Source organism: Penicillium bovifimosum (assembly GCF_028826915.1).
Source record: "Penicillium bovifimosum strain IBT 22155 chromosome Unknown utg000002l_segment0_segment0, whole genome shotgun sequence".
Classification (NCBI taxonomy): Eukaryota; Fungi; Ascomycota; class Eurotiomycetes; order Eurotiales; family Aspergillaceae; genus Penicillium; species Penicillium bovifimosum.
Window position 1 is genome coordinate 4095826 of NW_026622711.1, and position 11803 is coordinate 4107628.

Below are 11803 nucleotides of genomic sequence, written 5' to 3' on the forward strand. Positions count from 1 at the left end.
TTCCCGCTAGTACCGAAGTACATCTCTTTGCGAGGGGCTAAGTCCAGCCACACCTGTCGAGGAGGTATCTGAATAGAGGAGACCAGGTGCATCAAGATAAGCATCGTAGGCAGCTGCGCTACGGAGCCTCTCAGCAACCCACTGGCTTTTGGTCATTCCCGCTTAGTACCGAAGTACATCTTTTCGCCAGGACAGCGAGGTCTCCGCCACAACTATCTCAATGGGAATCTTGTAGGAGAAGAGTGGATATTGAAATAATAACCAAAGCAGACAGGAGAAGGGAATAGAAGAAGGGAAGAGGAGAAAGGAAGATGGAAAGGGAAGAGGGGAGTAGGAGAAGGGAGATGAGAGAAAGAAGAAGAAAAAGTCAAGAACTGAGAGAAGTTCCAGATATTTATACCCAAAGGGAGCCACAACCATGAAGACATTTAATGTCTTGTGACTTCAGAAGAAAGACCACAGGCAACCCGGTCAAAAAACCTCCAAGAACATGACCTTCAACCATTTACAAGCTTCGAGCAGCCCATTGGAAACACATTGTTTCAATTGACGCCATGATACCAGGGTGACACGCTTTCTCTCGATTCTTCCTTGCCATTTCGATATCGTTGAAGCATCCAGGAAACAAAGACTGTCATGACTCCTACAGGTCTCTGGTTACCAAGTCAACGCTAGACCACTGTGTCATGATTCATGAGTGAGTGATCCCAATCCCCGAGTGGTCTCTACCGCATGCGATTTCTCCGCATTGAGGCCTTCACGGAGGCATCTTCGGCTTGCGTCTCCGCACCTCTTCTGTCCGTCTGGTTTGCACCCTAGACATACTCACCGTATCCAGGCCTCCCGGCCTATTCTCATATAAACAACTTCCACAACCATAATCCGACGGCAAATGGAATCGAGCTTCTGAGGCGCTTTAGTGTTGGGCCTCGCACCTCCTGAGACATCGGATGCCCTCCCAATTCATAAATAACTTGCCGCCCCCAAGCTGTAGACGACCAAAAACGACCTAAAACAAAGCTTTGGCCTGGTGATGATGCTTTGGTCAGACTCAGAGTGACTGTATAACCGACACACCTTAGGCAGGAAGATATCACGTGACACCGCGTCTGAGGACGCGATTGAGATTATTTTCCTTCGCACTTTTCCCAATTTCGCATGTCCCATGCCCGGTATGAGGAAAAATGATGGATCGGAATCTAATATTACGCGCCAAATAGCTAATATGCGATGGGTCTTGAAAAACACCTTCAAGAAGCATGATTTTCGGTCAGTTCATGAACTCATAGTCTCATAGAAGTCGAGTATTGACTTGGATTCTCCACTATACAGCCCACTTCAAAGGGAAGTGATATCTTCTGTCATCCAAGGGCACGATGTATTCCTCCAAGCATCGACATCCTTTGGCAAAAGTCTATGTTATCAGCTTCCTGCTGTGTTGAAAGATTGGGGCTGTGAGCTTGTACCGGCCCTTAACTATACCCTCATACTAGAGAACTGACTGTTTTGACTTCAACCTATCCAGTGACTGTCGTTGTTTGCCCACTGCTATCACTGATGGTGTGTATAAGCTGTGTAGATTTGTGACTCATTAGCTAAATGTCTAGCAGACTGATCAAGTGAACACTCTCAAATCTCTTGGCGTGTCAGTCGCGACGATAAACTCCAACACCACGCATGACGAGAGGCAGCGAGTGTTCGAGGATATGCTATGCGGCCACCCATGCACACGTCTTCTATATGTCACGCCAGAGTTATGCCTGACAGAGAACTTCCGCCGCCGCCTACTTACAGTCCACAAGCAAGGCCAACTCATTCGAATTGCAATTGACGAGGCACATTGTATTAGCGAATGGGGCCACGACTTCCGCCCTGCGTATAAAGAGTTAGGGTGGTTTAGAAAGAACCTTGTCAACCCGACTGTGCCAATCACTGCCTTGACAGCGACTGCCACCCCGCGAGTCCGGTCAGATATGATCAACATCCTGGGACTGGACCTCGAGAACCTTCGACTGTTTAACACGCCCTCAGATAGACCAAACATCCACTACGAGGTCCGGTATCTCGCCGACTACGCTGGGGACAACTGTACCGCAGAAGACAGCCAGCTGAAGAATCTGCTCAATTGGCTCAGGGCCATCCAGAGTCGACGAGAGGCCCGCATTGGCAGTGAGGAGATGGCACGTCTCCCTCCAATGTCAGGAATCGTATATGTGGGGACCCGGGCCATGGCCGAGCATCTTGCCAGCCGACTTTGCCAATCATCCGACGGGACAGTCACAGCAGTTGCGTACCACGCCGGCGTGGAAGCCACCAAACGGTCCCAAATCCAATCAACATGGAAGTCATCACGGCCAGTTCAGCCAGCGGATGGTAGAAAGATACCTGCTTTCTCGATCATCGTCGCCACCAATGCCTTCGGTATGGGAATCGACAATCCAGATGTCCGCTTCGTTGTGCACTGGACGCCACCACGGAGCTTCGAAAGCTTCGTCCAAGAGTCAGGGCGTGCAGGGCGAGACGGTCGTGCCGCTGCTTCGCTTGTTTACTATGGTATTCAAGAGAGGAACTTCATCGAGACTATGATACACCGGGATACTGAGTCGCACCGGGTGAATGGCCACGAGAACAGGGAATCCAAGCTTGAGAGCTTTGGCAAGGTTATTCGGTATTGTGAAAGTATCACGCGATGCAGACACGAATTGATCAAAGAGTTCTTTGGTGATTTCGAACTGGAAGAAATGGGATCACAACTGCCGGCCAAAGAAGGTGTGTCTGTTGCGAGTTCATCGCCCTGTGATTTTGCCTGCGATTTTTGTAAAGAGGGTCGGGGGGGGCTGGCAAAACGCCGGGAGAAGATGGCGTCTGAAACCCAGATGGCTCTTTTGTACGCTGATTTTGATTAAAATGGGCATCTTTTAGCGTTTGCTTGCATATTTGAGGAGTTGCCAGCATGAGTGGCGCAGGGAACATTCTCTTTTCATGTCTTCTTGTGGATATACGTACGGGCGTCCTTAACTCTTGATTTTTACCTAAAAGAACACAACTGCAACAAGAAATGCACGAAGGTTCAATGGAAGAAGCCTGTTATTATGGACACAATGATCGAAATTTAGCAAGTATGAAGATAAGCAAGGTAGATAGGTCAGAGATAGAAAGCAAACTCCTAAAGACTTCTTTTAGCGTAGATAGACCGACAACGATGGTATTGCTAAATTCAAACTGTGCTATTACCTTGCTCCTAAACCAGACCAAAAGGTGCTTTTATTTGCCATTGTGCCAGCCGGGCAGCAATAGCATCATCTTACACCACTTCCATGCTTTCCATTCAGAGACCAGGAGGGGGAGGGACCTGCAGTCCGTTTGTCAGTGATCATCAGTAGGATGAAAGGGAGGCAAGGAACCTACAGCGCTGTACCCACTACCACCTGGCGGGGGAGGCGGTGGGGATCCCGAGCCAGGAGGTGGAGGAGGAGGAGGAGCGGCCTCGCTGGCTGGGGGAGGGGCCGGGGTAGTGCCATCTGCCTGCTGCTGGGCCGCAGCCATTTGTTGATAGTACTGGTAGTAAGCGACGTAGTTCTGGTAACCACCATAGGCAGCGTACGGGTCAGCAGTGCCATAGTACTGGGCGTACTGGGCGCTGTAGTCGGCGGCGGCCGTGGGGGAGGCAGCAGCCGGAGAGGCAGCAGCGGCTTGACCTGCAGGGCTAGGGGATAGGTTATTATGCTGGCGATTACCGTAGCCGCCACCGTATCCACCACCACCACCTCCACCTTGGTAGCGATCGCCCTGGTAGCGGTCGCCACGGTCACCACCGCGGTTGCCGTATCCACCATAGTTATGCTGGGGTGGGTTCTCTTTGAAACGTTGGTACTGCTCCTTAACATTGCTGAGAAGGTCCTCGCATAGCTCCTTCGCTTTGTTCACGTCGTCGGCATCAGGGCCACTTCAAACATGTCAATGAATGTCTGATCAAGAGAAGGAAATTGTAAAAAAAAGAGATCACTTACGCCACATGAAGGAACATCGGTTCATCACTTTCACGGCCTGTTGCTTGTTCAATGAAACCAGAATTACGGCCTTTAATCTGAACGCGGCACCGAGTCTGCTGTTGAATGTGCTTCACATAAGCACCACCCTGACCCACGACCTGAGCTCGCAAGTTGAAACCGGGGATTGGCTCCAGGTCGATGGGGATACGGGCATCGGGCCATTTGCGCTGTGATAAATTAGCGAACATTTACTTTAAATAATAACTGGCAAAGGGATGATGCTCTTACACGGCCATATTCATCCCGCTCAACCTGCTGTTCGGGCTCGCGGCGGCGGAATCGTCGCTCGTCAACCAGGTTCGGAAGTTCTTTCTGCATGAGATCATTAATCATAGCGACTGCTTTCTCAAGACCCTCTTTATTGGTGCTGGTCACATGAAGATAAAGGGGAGGGCTCTGTATCAAGTTGATTAGCATTTGACCGAAGAATATTCAGAGCTGAATCCTTACAGCAGCAGTTGCCATGTTTTTATCCGGGTAATAGTTGCCGCGGGTTGTCACATCTTGAGAGAGAAAAAAGGTGAGCGAGAAGTTCTGTGCCTAAGTTATCAAAACATAAGAGGAAGGCGTACCGGCGCCGGTTTCATCTTGAATCTGTCACGCAGCGGAGGTCAGCAGATGCAACAGAGGGTAAATGGGATGCTATGTATTAGCGAAGGGTAAGCTTCATCCAGTCCAACAAGAATTGAGCAGAATGCCGAGAAGCAAATTGCAATGCCCTCCAATATTCTGTGAGGAACATGGCTGGAATGTCAGTAAGCGACATGGGGATATTTACCATCTTCTGAGTCGACCCCTTCGTTAGGGTATAACGATTGCGCAGATCATTGATCTCAATGTCCTTGATATAGTCTCCGTCCGCGACATAGATTTCGGCGTTCAACTTGGTGGCGCCCTCGGCATTGGGCGACTCGGACTTCGCTGTCGCATTATCGCCCTGTCCAAGTATGTTAGACGTTGAATACAGTGAATCAAGAAGTGAATGGGTACTAACGGATCGGATAGGCGGGACATCGACATGTTGGATGCCCTTTTTCGCCTGGAGTTGTGCATTAATCTTGGCTGCTGCCGCCGCTATGAAGACCACAATGATTAGCCAGATGACGTGGATTGGGAGGGCCTATGCCTGAGGATCGCATACCTGCAGCGGCCGCAGGATCAGACGGCCTTGCTGGGGAGTCTGCGCCAGGGCTGCGACTCAGCGGACGGCTCAACGGACTGCGAGTACGTGCCGGTTCCGACAGGCGGTTTGACGGAGAGCGAGAGCGCCGGTCAAATCGGGACCGCCGGGGTTCAGGTTCCGTTTGGTCAAATCGAGAGCGCTTGACGCGATGTTCGTCGTCCGCCATTGTGAATCGTGGGGTAAAGCAGTGAGAAAGAGAGAGAAACGGCCGGGGAAAAGAAGCTCGAAAGGCCGAGATGTCAATTGCGGGAAGGAGTTTTGGCAGAGACAGAGCGGGTGGCCAAACAAAGCCACTGCTGACGAAAATACTCAATATCCCTCGCGCTAGGAAGCCAAGGACAATGAGCAAAGCCTGTGAAATAGCAGGACTCGTTTTGAAGAGCTAATTCAATTGTACAGTGCGCGGTCGCATGAAAGAAGAAAAGTCACGTGAATTACGCTCACGTGATCTGTATACTAGAAGTTGAGCTATACCGGATTGGGACTAATAAGACCTGAGTCAGCGAGCGGTCGCCGAGGTCGGCCAATTGCCAAGAAGAATATCCCCGGGGCGAGTCTAGAGTGAATCATCGCACAACTTTTCAGATCACTTGAACTCGCCATGGCTTTCAGGCGTCCATTGACGCTTTCCACAGGGTCAGCGTCCCTGCTATCATCCGTGGCAGCTACTGCTCGTACCCGCAGCTCTGCGCTTCCTCGATTCACCTCTATTCGTGCATCATCGAGCTCAACCTCAGCTCTTGCCTACAAGGCATTGCACCGTCGGTCTCCCCTCCCTCTGCCGGTATCCGATGCTTCCCCCAATGGGATGCTCCCACAGCGGTTTCATCTATTCTCTATGAGACTCCCGTGGCTCCCAGCAACCCACCCAAGCGGCACATCCTGAACTGCCTCGTGCAGAACGAGCCCGGTGTGCTGTCCCGTGTGTCCGGTATCTTGGCTGCCCGTGGCTTCAACATTGACAGTCTGGTGGTGTGCAACACCGAGGTTGAGGATCTCTCGCGGATGACCATCGTGCTACAGGGCCAGGATGGCGTCGTCGAGCAGGCTCGCCGCCAGCTGGATGATCTCGTCCCTGTCTGGGCTGTGTTGGACTACACCGAGTCCGCTCTTGTGCAGCGTGAGCTGCTCCTGGCCAAGGTCTCTATTCTTGGCCCCGAGTTCTTCGAGGAGCTGCTCCAGCACCACCGCGAGATCACCACCTCGCCGGGTTCCCTGGACCACAAGAACACTCAGAACAGCCAGTCTACCCAGCAATACCACCCTCGTCACCTTCCCCAGAGTCAGGCCTTGCGTCACAAGCACGAGCACTTGGATGCCATCACCCGCCTGACTCACCAATTCGGTGGTAAGATCTTGGATATCAGCACCAACAACTGTATCGTCGAGGTGTAAGTACTCTCCTTCTCCTACCTCATGACTTTTGATCACAATTGACTCATTCGGTTTTCTATAGCTCTGCCAAGCCTACCCGTATCGATTCTTTCCTCAAGCTGATCGGTCCCTTCGGTATCCTTGAGTCTACCCGCACTGGTTTGATGGCCCTTCCCCGGTCCCCTCTTAGTGAGCCCAACGAGGAAATCGAGAAGGATGCTGCCGATGTTGTCGATGCCAGCACTCTGCCCCCCGGCTAAGTTATTTACTGAATCCGAACTCAGCAAAATACATACCCGAATGGGGTCGGATTGGTTCTCTGGCTTTAATTATTATAGCTGTTCGTGTGGAGTTGGTTTAATTTGAAAACAAATGGCCTAGCCATTGTATGTAAAATGATACAATCATTCTTTCTCTCGCGTTTCCACATATATCCCGCTGTCCCAACCCCGGTTAATAGAGCCCCTAAAGATCATAGAAGCTTACTGTGTACAATAGAGATCGGACCAGCCCTAATCAAGTAGGACATTCAAATTACAGTGCATATTCTTGTCACGTCGAGAGCAAACATTAGTTTAGAGAAAATACGTAGAGCTACACAAGCAACATCAAGCTAAATCCTAACCTTGGCCCCAATGCCTTTCCCATGGTAGAAAACGACATCCGCATAGTTCCCAATCTGCACCCCAACTTTGGCCACAGCATCCACATCCAAAGATTGACCAAGTGCCTTGCGCAAGGCGTCATAGCCAACTCCGCCCATATCAAGATCGACTGTTAAGCGTGGTGACTTCGATATACCGGGCGGCACTTGGAAGGGATAGCGCCTATGGATTCGACCGATTGGTTCCTTCTCCTCGTAGAAAGCCGTTGCGTCGATTGAGGTGACCAGGATGCTGTCCTCAGTTAAGGGGGAGGAGAGAGTGAACTCTGCCATGGAGGACCATAGATAGAACTAGAGTAATTGTGTCAGTATACACAGCTAGTTCATCCGTCACGGTTATCGGGGCGCCGCGTGTGGCTGTTATGTCTACGGGAGGGACAGTACCGTTGCATCTTGGATAAACCGTGGCTTTTCATCATCATTTTCGCTGTCTGGGGAACCTGGGGTGGAGATACGAGGGACCGGAAGTGTGATGTTGAGAATTGATAGTCCTTTGCCCAAATTTGGTAGTGATGGGATTGTGTCGCGGTGGCTTTTAATAGCAATTGTTGTATTCGAGCCTGGGTAAAAGTGTCAGTATGTTTCACCACTTAAGCTGGCCGTGCCTAGAACAAACCGACCTGATATGTAGGATGAAAGCAATGCTCTGCCTGCCTTAGGGCCATCTTCTCCACCTGCATCCAACGGGCACCAATGGAACTCAATGGGCACGAAGCTGTTGTTGCCAGGTGTGACAGAGATATTCCGAGCGGTGACATGAGCGACGGCAGTGTCATTGTATAGCACGAGAAGGTCAACGAAGGGAACTGTAGCCGAGTATTCCGTTGGATTGGTGAAATTCACTTGCGTATATACCAATATCGAAGATTCGGTCGTGTTTCCTAGTCGCAGTGATACCACGCGCGGGCCCAGATGCTCAAGGGAGTCGCCGATGGAAGCTAAGGCAGGGTCAATGACCAAATGTTCTTGATTGACACTAAGATAATCTATGAAAACATACCCTTGACAGGTACTCTCCCTTCCGCAGGTATCCCTCGCAGGGCAAAGCGGCCCAAACCAGTTGCGACTTTGGTATCTACAGTGGCAGCAACCCGCAACACGATTGTTTCGCTACCAAACAGCATCGCCTGAATCACCTCTGCCAAAAGGCTTTCATCAGTAACTTGTAATGGTGCGTCCTTCATTGCGAACTCCACAAGGAGCGCAGTAGAGCCATCTAGATCATCCACCATTGTGGAATTGGCGTCTTGCCATTTGCTGATGTTCAATACACCGAGCTTATTTTCTTTGTAGTAAACATCCGCAAGGGCACGGACTTGCGGAACATCGACTTGGAAGTTCATCTCCTCTGGCAATGCAATGAGAACCTCCACCAAAGCAGACACCGTGGGCTGAGAGTCTGGGGAATCTGGCTCGGCGAAGGGATTTGGAAGAGAGAAACGGGTATCGGACATCGTGAAATTCTTTACAAGATTGTCCAGCGCATGTCCCGTGAATGGCAAAGGCACAGTCACACTGCGCAGCAGGTCGACTAACCATGCTGGGCTATCGGGTGATGGTGCATCAGATCCACGAACGTATATAGTTGTTTCATGACCCTGCATGAAGCTGGAGACCAAAAGGTCCAGAGGGGGAGCCCTTCTGCCCAGGGCAGCTTGAGGTCAATTCATCGGGTAGCTGTTGTATGAGACCCTTGACACCAACCGGCGTTGCTTTATCCGGTTGCACATCAATCGTGCTCGTCTTCGCATTGGCGACCAAGATGTAAGGATCTCCGGGTGAACAATTTGGGACCAAAATATCGAAGCCGAGCATAGGGATGGTGAGGGCGACAGGAGAATCAATCATAGACGTAAGTAGAACATCTACTGCCATAGCCCCACTGCTTGCATCATGCACATTCAGCTTGAGAATGTTGACAATCGGTAGAGCCGGGAAATCGTTTTCTGAGAATGAGTTAGCTCATGCTATCGCACTAAAATATCCAAGGGTGCTATACCTTCAAAGATGATGTTGTCTGTCAACACTTGATTTCCCAGAGAGATCAAGCCTGACTTGAGATGTATCATTGCCTTGGCTTTGACATTGAGGCGGCCTAGCCTTCCCTCAAGCCAGTCAATAGCTACCGCATGAATTCCTCGTACATCGCCAGCCTCAAGATCGGTGAGGAAGTCGACACGGGTATAATGACGGTTACGAATGTTCACCTTGATGGACGGCAGTGCTGCAGTTCCAACAAGCACATTCCCATATTCCGGAAGGTACACTTCGACATCCGATGGGCCCGTTTCTACCTCCCGGGCAATCCAGGTGGCCAATCGGCCAATGCCTCGAATCGACTTACTCTCTACACGGCCTGAATCCATGTAGAAGTCGCCTTGAATACGGGCTCGAACGCCGCCGGGTGTTGTAGAGTCGATGGAGATTGTCGTCGGTTTGAAAATAGCAGCCTGTTGCGCGTATTCTTTTACCGCCGCGGGGGCAACAAAGGCAAGTACGAGTATCGCCAAGACACTGAGCGTTAATATAGAGAGTGATATGACAGTCGGCCATGGTACACGGCTCCGCTTGTGATTGGCGCCTCCATCGAGTGAGGTGCGCGAAACGACTGAAGAAGATCGCGAAGATCGTTGGTCGGGCCCATATACCAAACCATCTTCCCGACGATGTAATAAGGGTGTTGATTCCGATGATAGTTCATATGATACTCTGGATTGGTCGACAGACACCCTTTCTGGTGACCATTCGGGAGGATTAGAGGTTGCGTTCGGTAGAGGCTGGTCTCCGGCGCCCATGGTCTGAGTATGGCTACTCCGACTCCCGCCTGAAGAGGATCGCGATAATGTCTGTTCAGTGCTATAGACCGTCAAGCCATCTCCAGAACGGTGTGGAAGCGATGGGTCTGTTGGTGATGGATATGACGGCTGGGGCGGGTCATCGGATGCTCTCTCGGCGGACCCCCCATCTAACAGAGGCTGGTTTGCCTCGTCAGCCATCGTGGTCCCAAAATCTATGAATCAAAAGGTATATAGAATGAGTATGTTGTAATTTGGCGGTTCTCGGGGTTTAATTTTGGATCATATGGTCATAACCACGGATAACAAGGGGAAAGAGTGAGAATGAGAGCAAGAGGCAATGCAGTACGCAAGAGGCGCTCGATGACGATAGGCCTGATGATAACGGAACTGTGGAGAGATCGGCGTTTGGAGCCTTGATACCTGAATTATTGGGCGACAAGGCATGAGGATCATCCCACATCCACCCCGATTTATCTTATTGAGTCATTCTTTTAATTTCTTCTTCACTTTTACTCTGTACAGCTCCCTATTCCTCCTTCCTCCTTGTCCTCCCGAAACACCCCAATTTGAATATACACCCCAGTCAATCATGGCTAGTGGACTCACAGCTGCCGCCCGTTATGGTGCTCAAAGTGTAAACCAATTGGCCGGCTCCACCTCTTCTTTGCGTCGAACACTCCAGGCTAATGGAATCCGACGATTTGCCCACCAGACACCGACCACACCAGCTACCTCACCTTTCGCGCCCCGTCACCTCCTCTCGATTGCAGACCTGACCCCCACGGAATTCGCAACCCTCGTCCGCAATGCTGCATCGCACAAGCGTGCCATCAAGTCCGGTGCTATCCCCGAGAGCCTTCTGGGATCCCTCTCCGGCAAGACCGTGGCAATGATGTTCAACAAGCGCAGTACTCGCACCCGCGTATCGACAGAAGCCGCCACCGTCCAGATGGGCGGTCACCCCATGTTCCTCGGAAAGGACGACATCCAGCTCGGTGTCAATGAGTCACTATACGATACCTCCGTCGTAATTTCCTCGATGGTCTCGTGCGTTGTTGCGCGTGTCGCCAAGCACGAAGATGTCGCAGGTCTGGCCAAGCACTCCACTGTGCCTGTGATCAATGCCCTGTGCGACTCATTCCACCCCCTTCAGATCATCGCCGACTTCTTGACTATCTACGAGGCTTTCCCCCCTCAGGCACACAAGCTCTCCAGCCTGGGCGTGGAGGGTCTCAAGATGGCTTGGGTTGGCGATGCGAACAACGTTTTGTTTGACCTGGCTATTGGCGCTGCTAAAATGGGTGTGGACATGGCCGTTGCCACCCCCAAGGGCTACGAGATCCCCGCGCATATGATTGAGATCATCCAGCGCGCTGGTGAGGGTGTCGCCAGACCCGGGAAGCTCACCCAGACCAACGTTCCCGAGGAAGCCGTCAAGGATGCTGACATCTTGGTCACTGATACCTGGGTCTCCATGGGCCAGGAGGAGGAGGCTAAGAAGCGCATGAAGGCCTTCGAGGGCTTCCAGATCACTGCTGACTTGGCCAAGCGTGGCGGTGCTAAGGAGGGCTGGAAGTTCATGCACTGCCTGCCCCGCCACCCTGAGGAAGTTGATGATGAGGTCTTCTACAGCCCGCGCTCTCTGGTCTTCCCTGAGGCCGAGAACCGCCTGTGGGCCGCCATCGCCGCATTGGAGGGCTTCGTTGTGAACAAGGGTAAAATTGTGGAGTAA

At 51.5% G+C, this 11803-nt stretch overlaps 5 protein-coding genes across 5 annotated transcripts; 3 read left to right on the plus strand and 2 right to left on the minus strand.

The window, feature by feature from the left end:
• Nucleotides 1-1165: 1165 nt before the first annotated feature.
• Nucleotides 1166-2906, plus strand: N7515_002736 (putative RecQ family helicase RecQ; the record flags this gene model as incomplete). The annotated part of the gene is made up of 4 exons (XM_056663480.1): nucleotides 1166-1269; nucleotides 1333-1454; nucleotides 1526-1560; nucleotides 1611-2906. 4 exons carry the CDS (start codon nucleotides 1166-1168, stop codon nucleotides 2904-2906), a joined length of 1557 nt encoding a protein of 518 aa, XP_056525593.1.
• A 422-nt stretch (nucleotides 2907-3328) lies between these two features.
• N7515_002737 (KH domain-containing protein) lies at nucleotides 3329-5401 on the minus strand (the record flags this gene model as incomplete). Its single annotated transcript, XM_056663481.1, has 8 exons — nucleotides 3329-3352; nucleotides 3409-3946; nucleotides 4011-4219; nucleotides 4281-4448; nucleotides 4503-4586; nucleotides 4831-4989; nucleotides 5047-5126; nucleotides 5194-5401. The coding sequence occupies 8 exons, from the start codon at nucleotides 5399-5401 to the stop codon at nucleotides 3329-3331; spliced, it is 1470 nt and encodes a 489-aa protein (XP_056525594.1).
• A 435-nt stretch (nucleotides 5402-5836) lies between these two features.
• Nucleotides 5837-6869, plus strand: N7515_002738 (acetolactate synthase regulatory subunit; the record flags this gene model as incomplete). Its single annotated transcript, XM_056663482.1, has 3 exons — nucleotides 5837-5996; nucleotides 6056-6626; nucleotides 6692-6869. 3 exons carry the CDS (start codon nucleotides 5837-5839, stop codon nucleotides 6867-6869), a joined length of 909 nt encoding a protein of 302 aa, XP_056525595.1.
• Nucleotides 6870-7222: 353 nt separating this feature from the next.
• On the minus strand, nucleotides 7223-10281 carry N7515_002739 (uncharacterized protein; the record flags this gene model as incomplete). Its single annotated transcript, XM_056663483.1, has 6 exons — nucleotides 7223-7564; nucleotides 7658-7833; nucleotides 7894-8211; nucleotides 8274-8818; nucleotides 8871-9219; nucleotides 9273-10281. Coding segments are annotated over 6 exons (2739 nt in total), but the record flags the coding sequence as incomplete, so codon positions are not given.
• Nucleotides 10282-10660: 379 nt separating this feature from the next.
• On the plus strand, nucleotides 10661-11803 carry argB (ornithine carbamoyltransferase; the record flags this gene model as incomplete). Its single annotated transcript, XM_056663484.1, has 1 exon — nucleotides 10661-11803. The coding sequence occupies one exon, from the start codon at nucleotides 10661-10663 to the stop codon at nucleotides 11801-11803; it is 1143 nt and encodes a 380-aa protein (XP_056525597.1).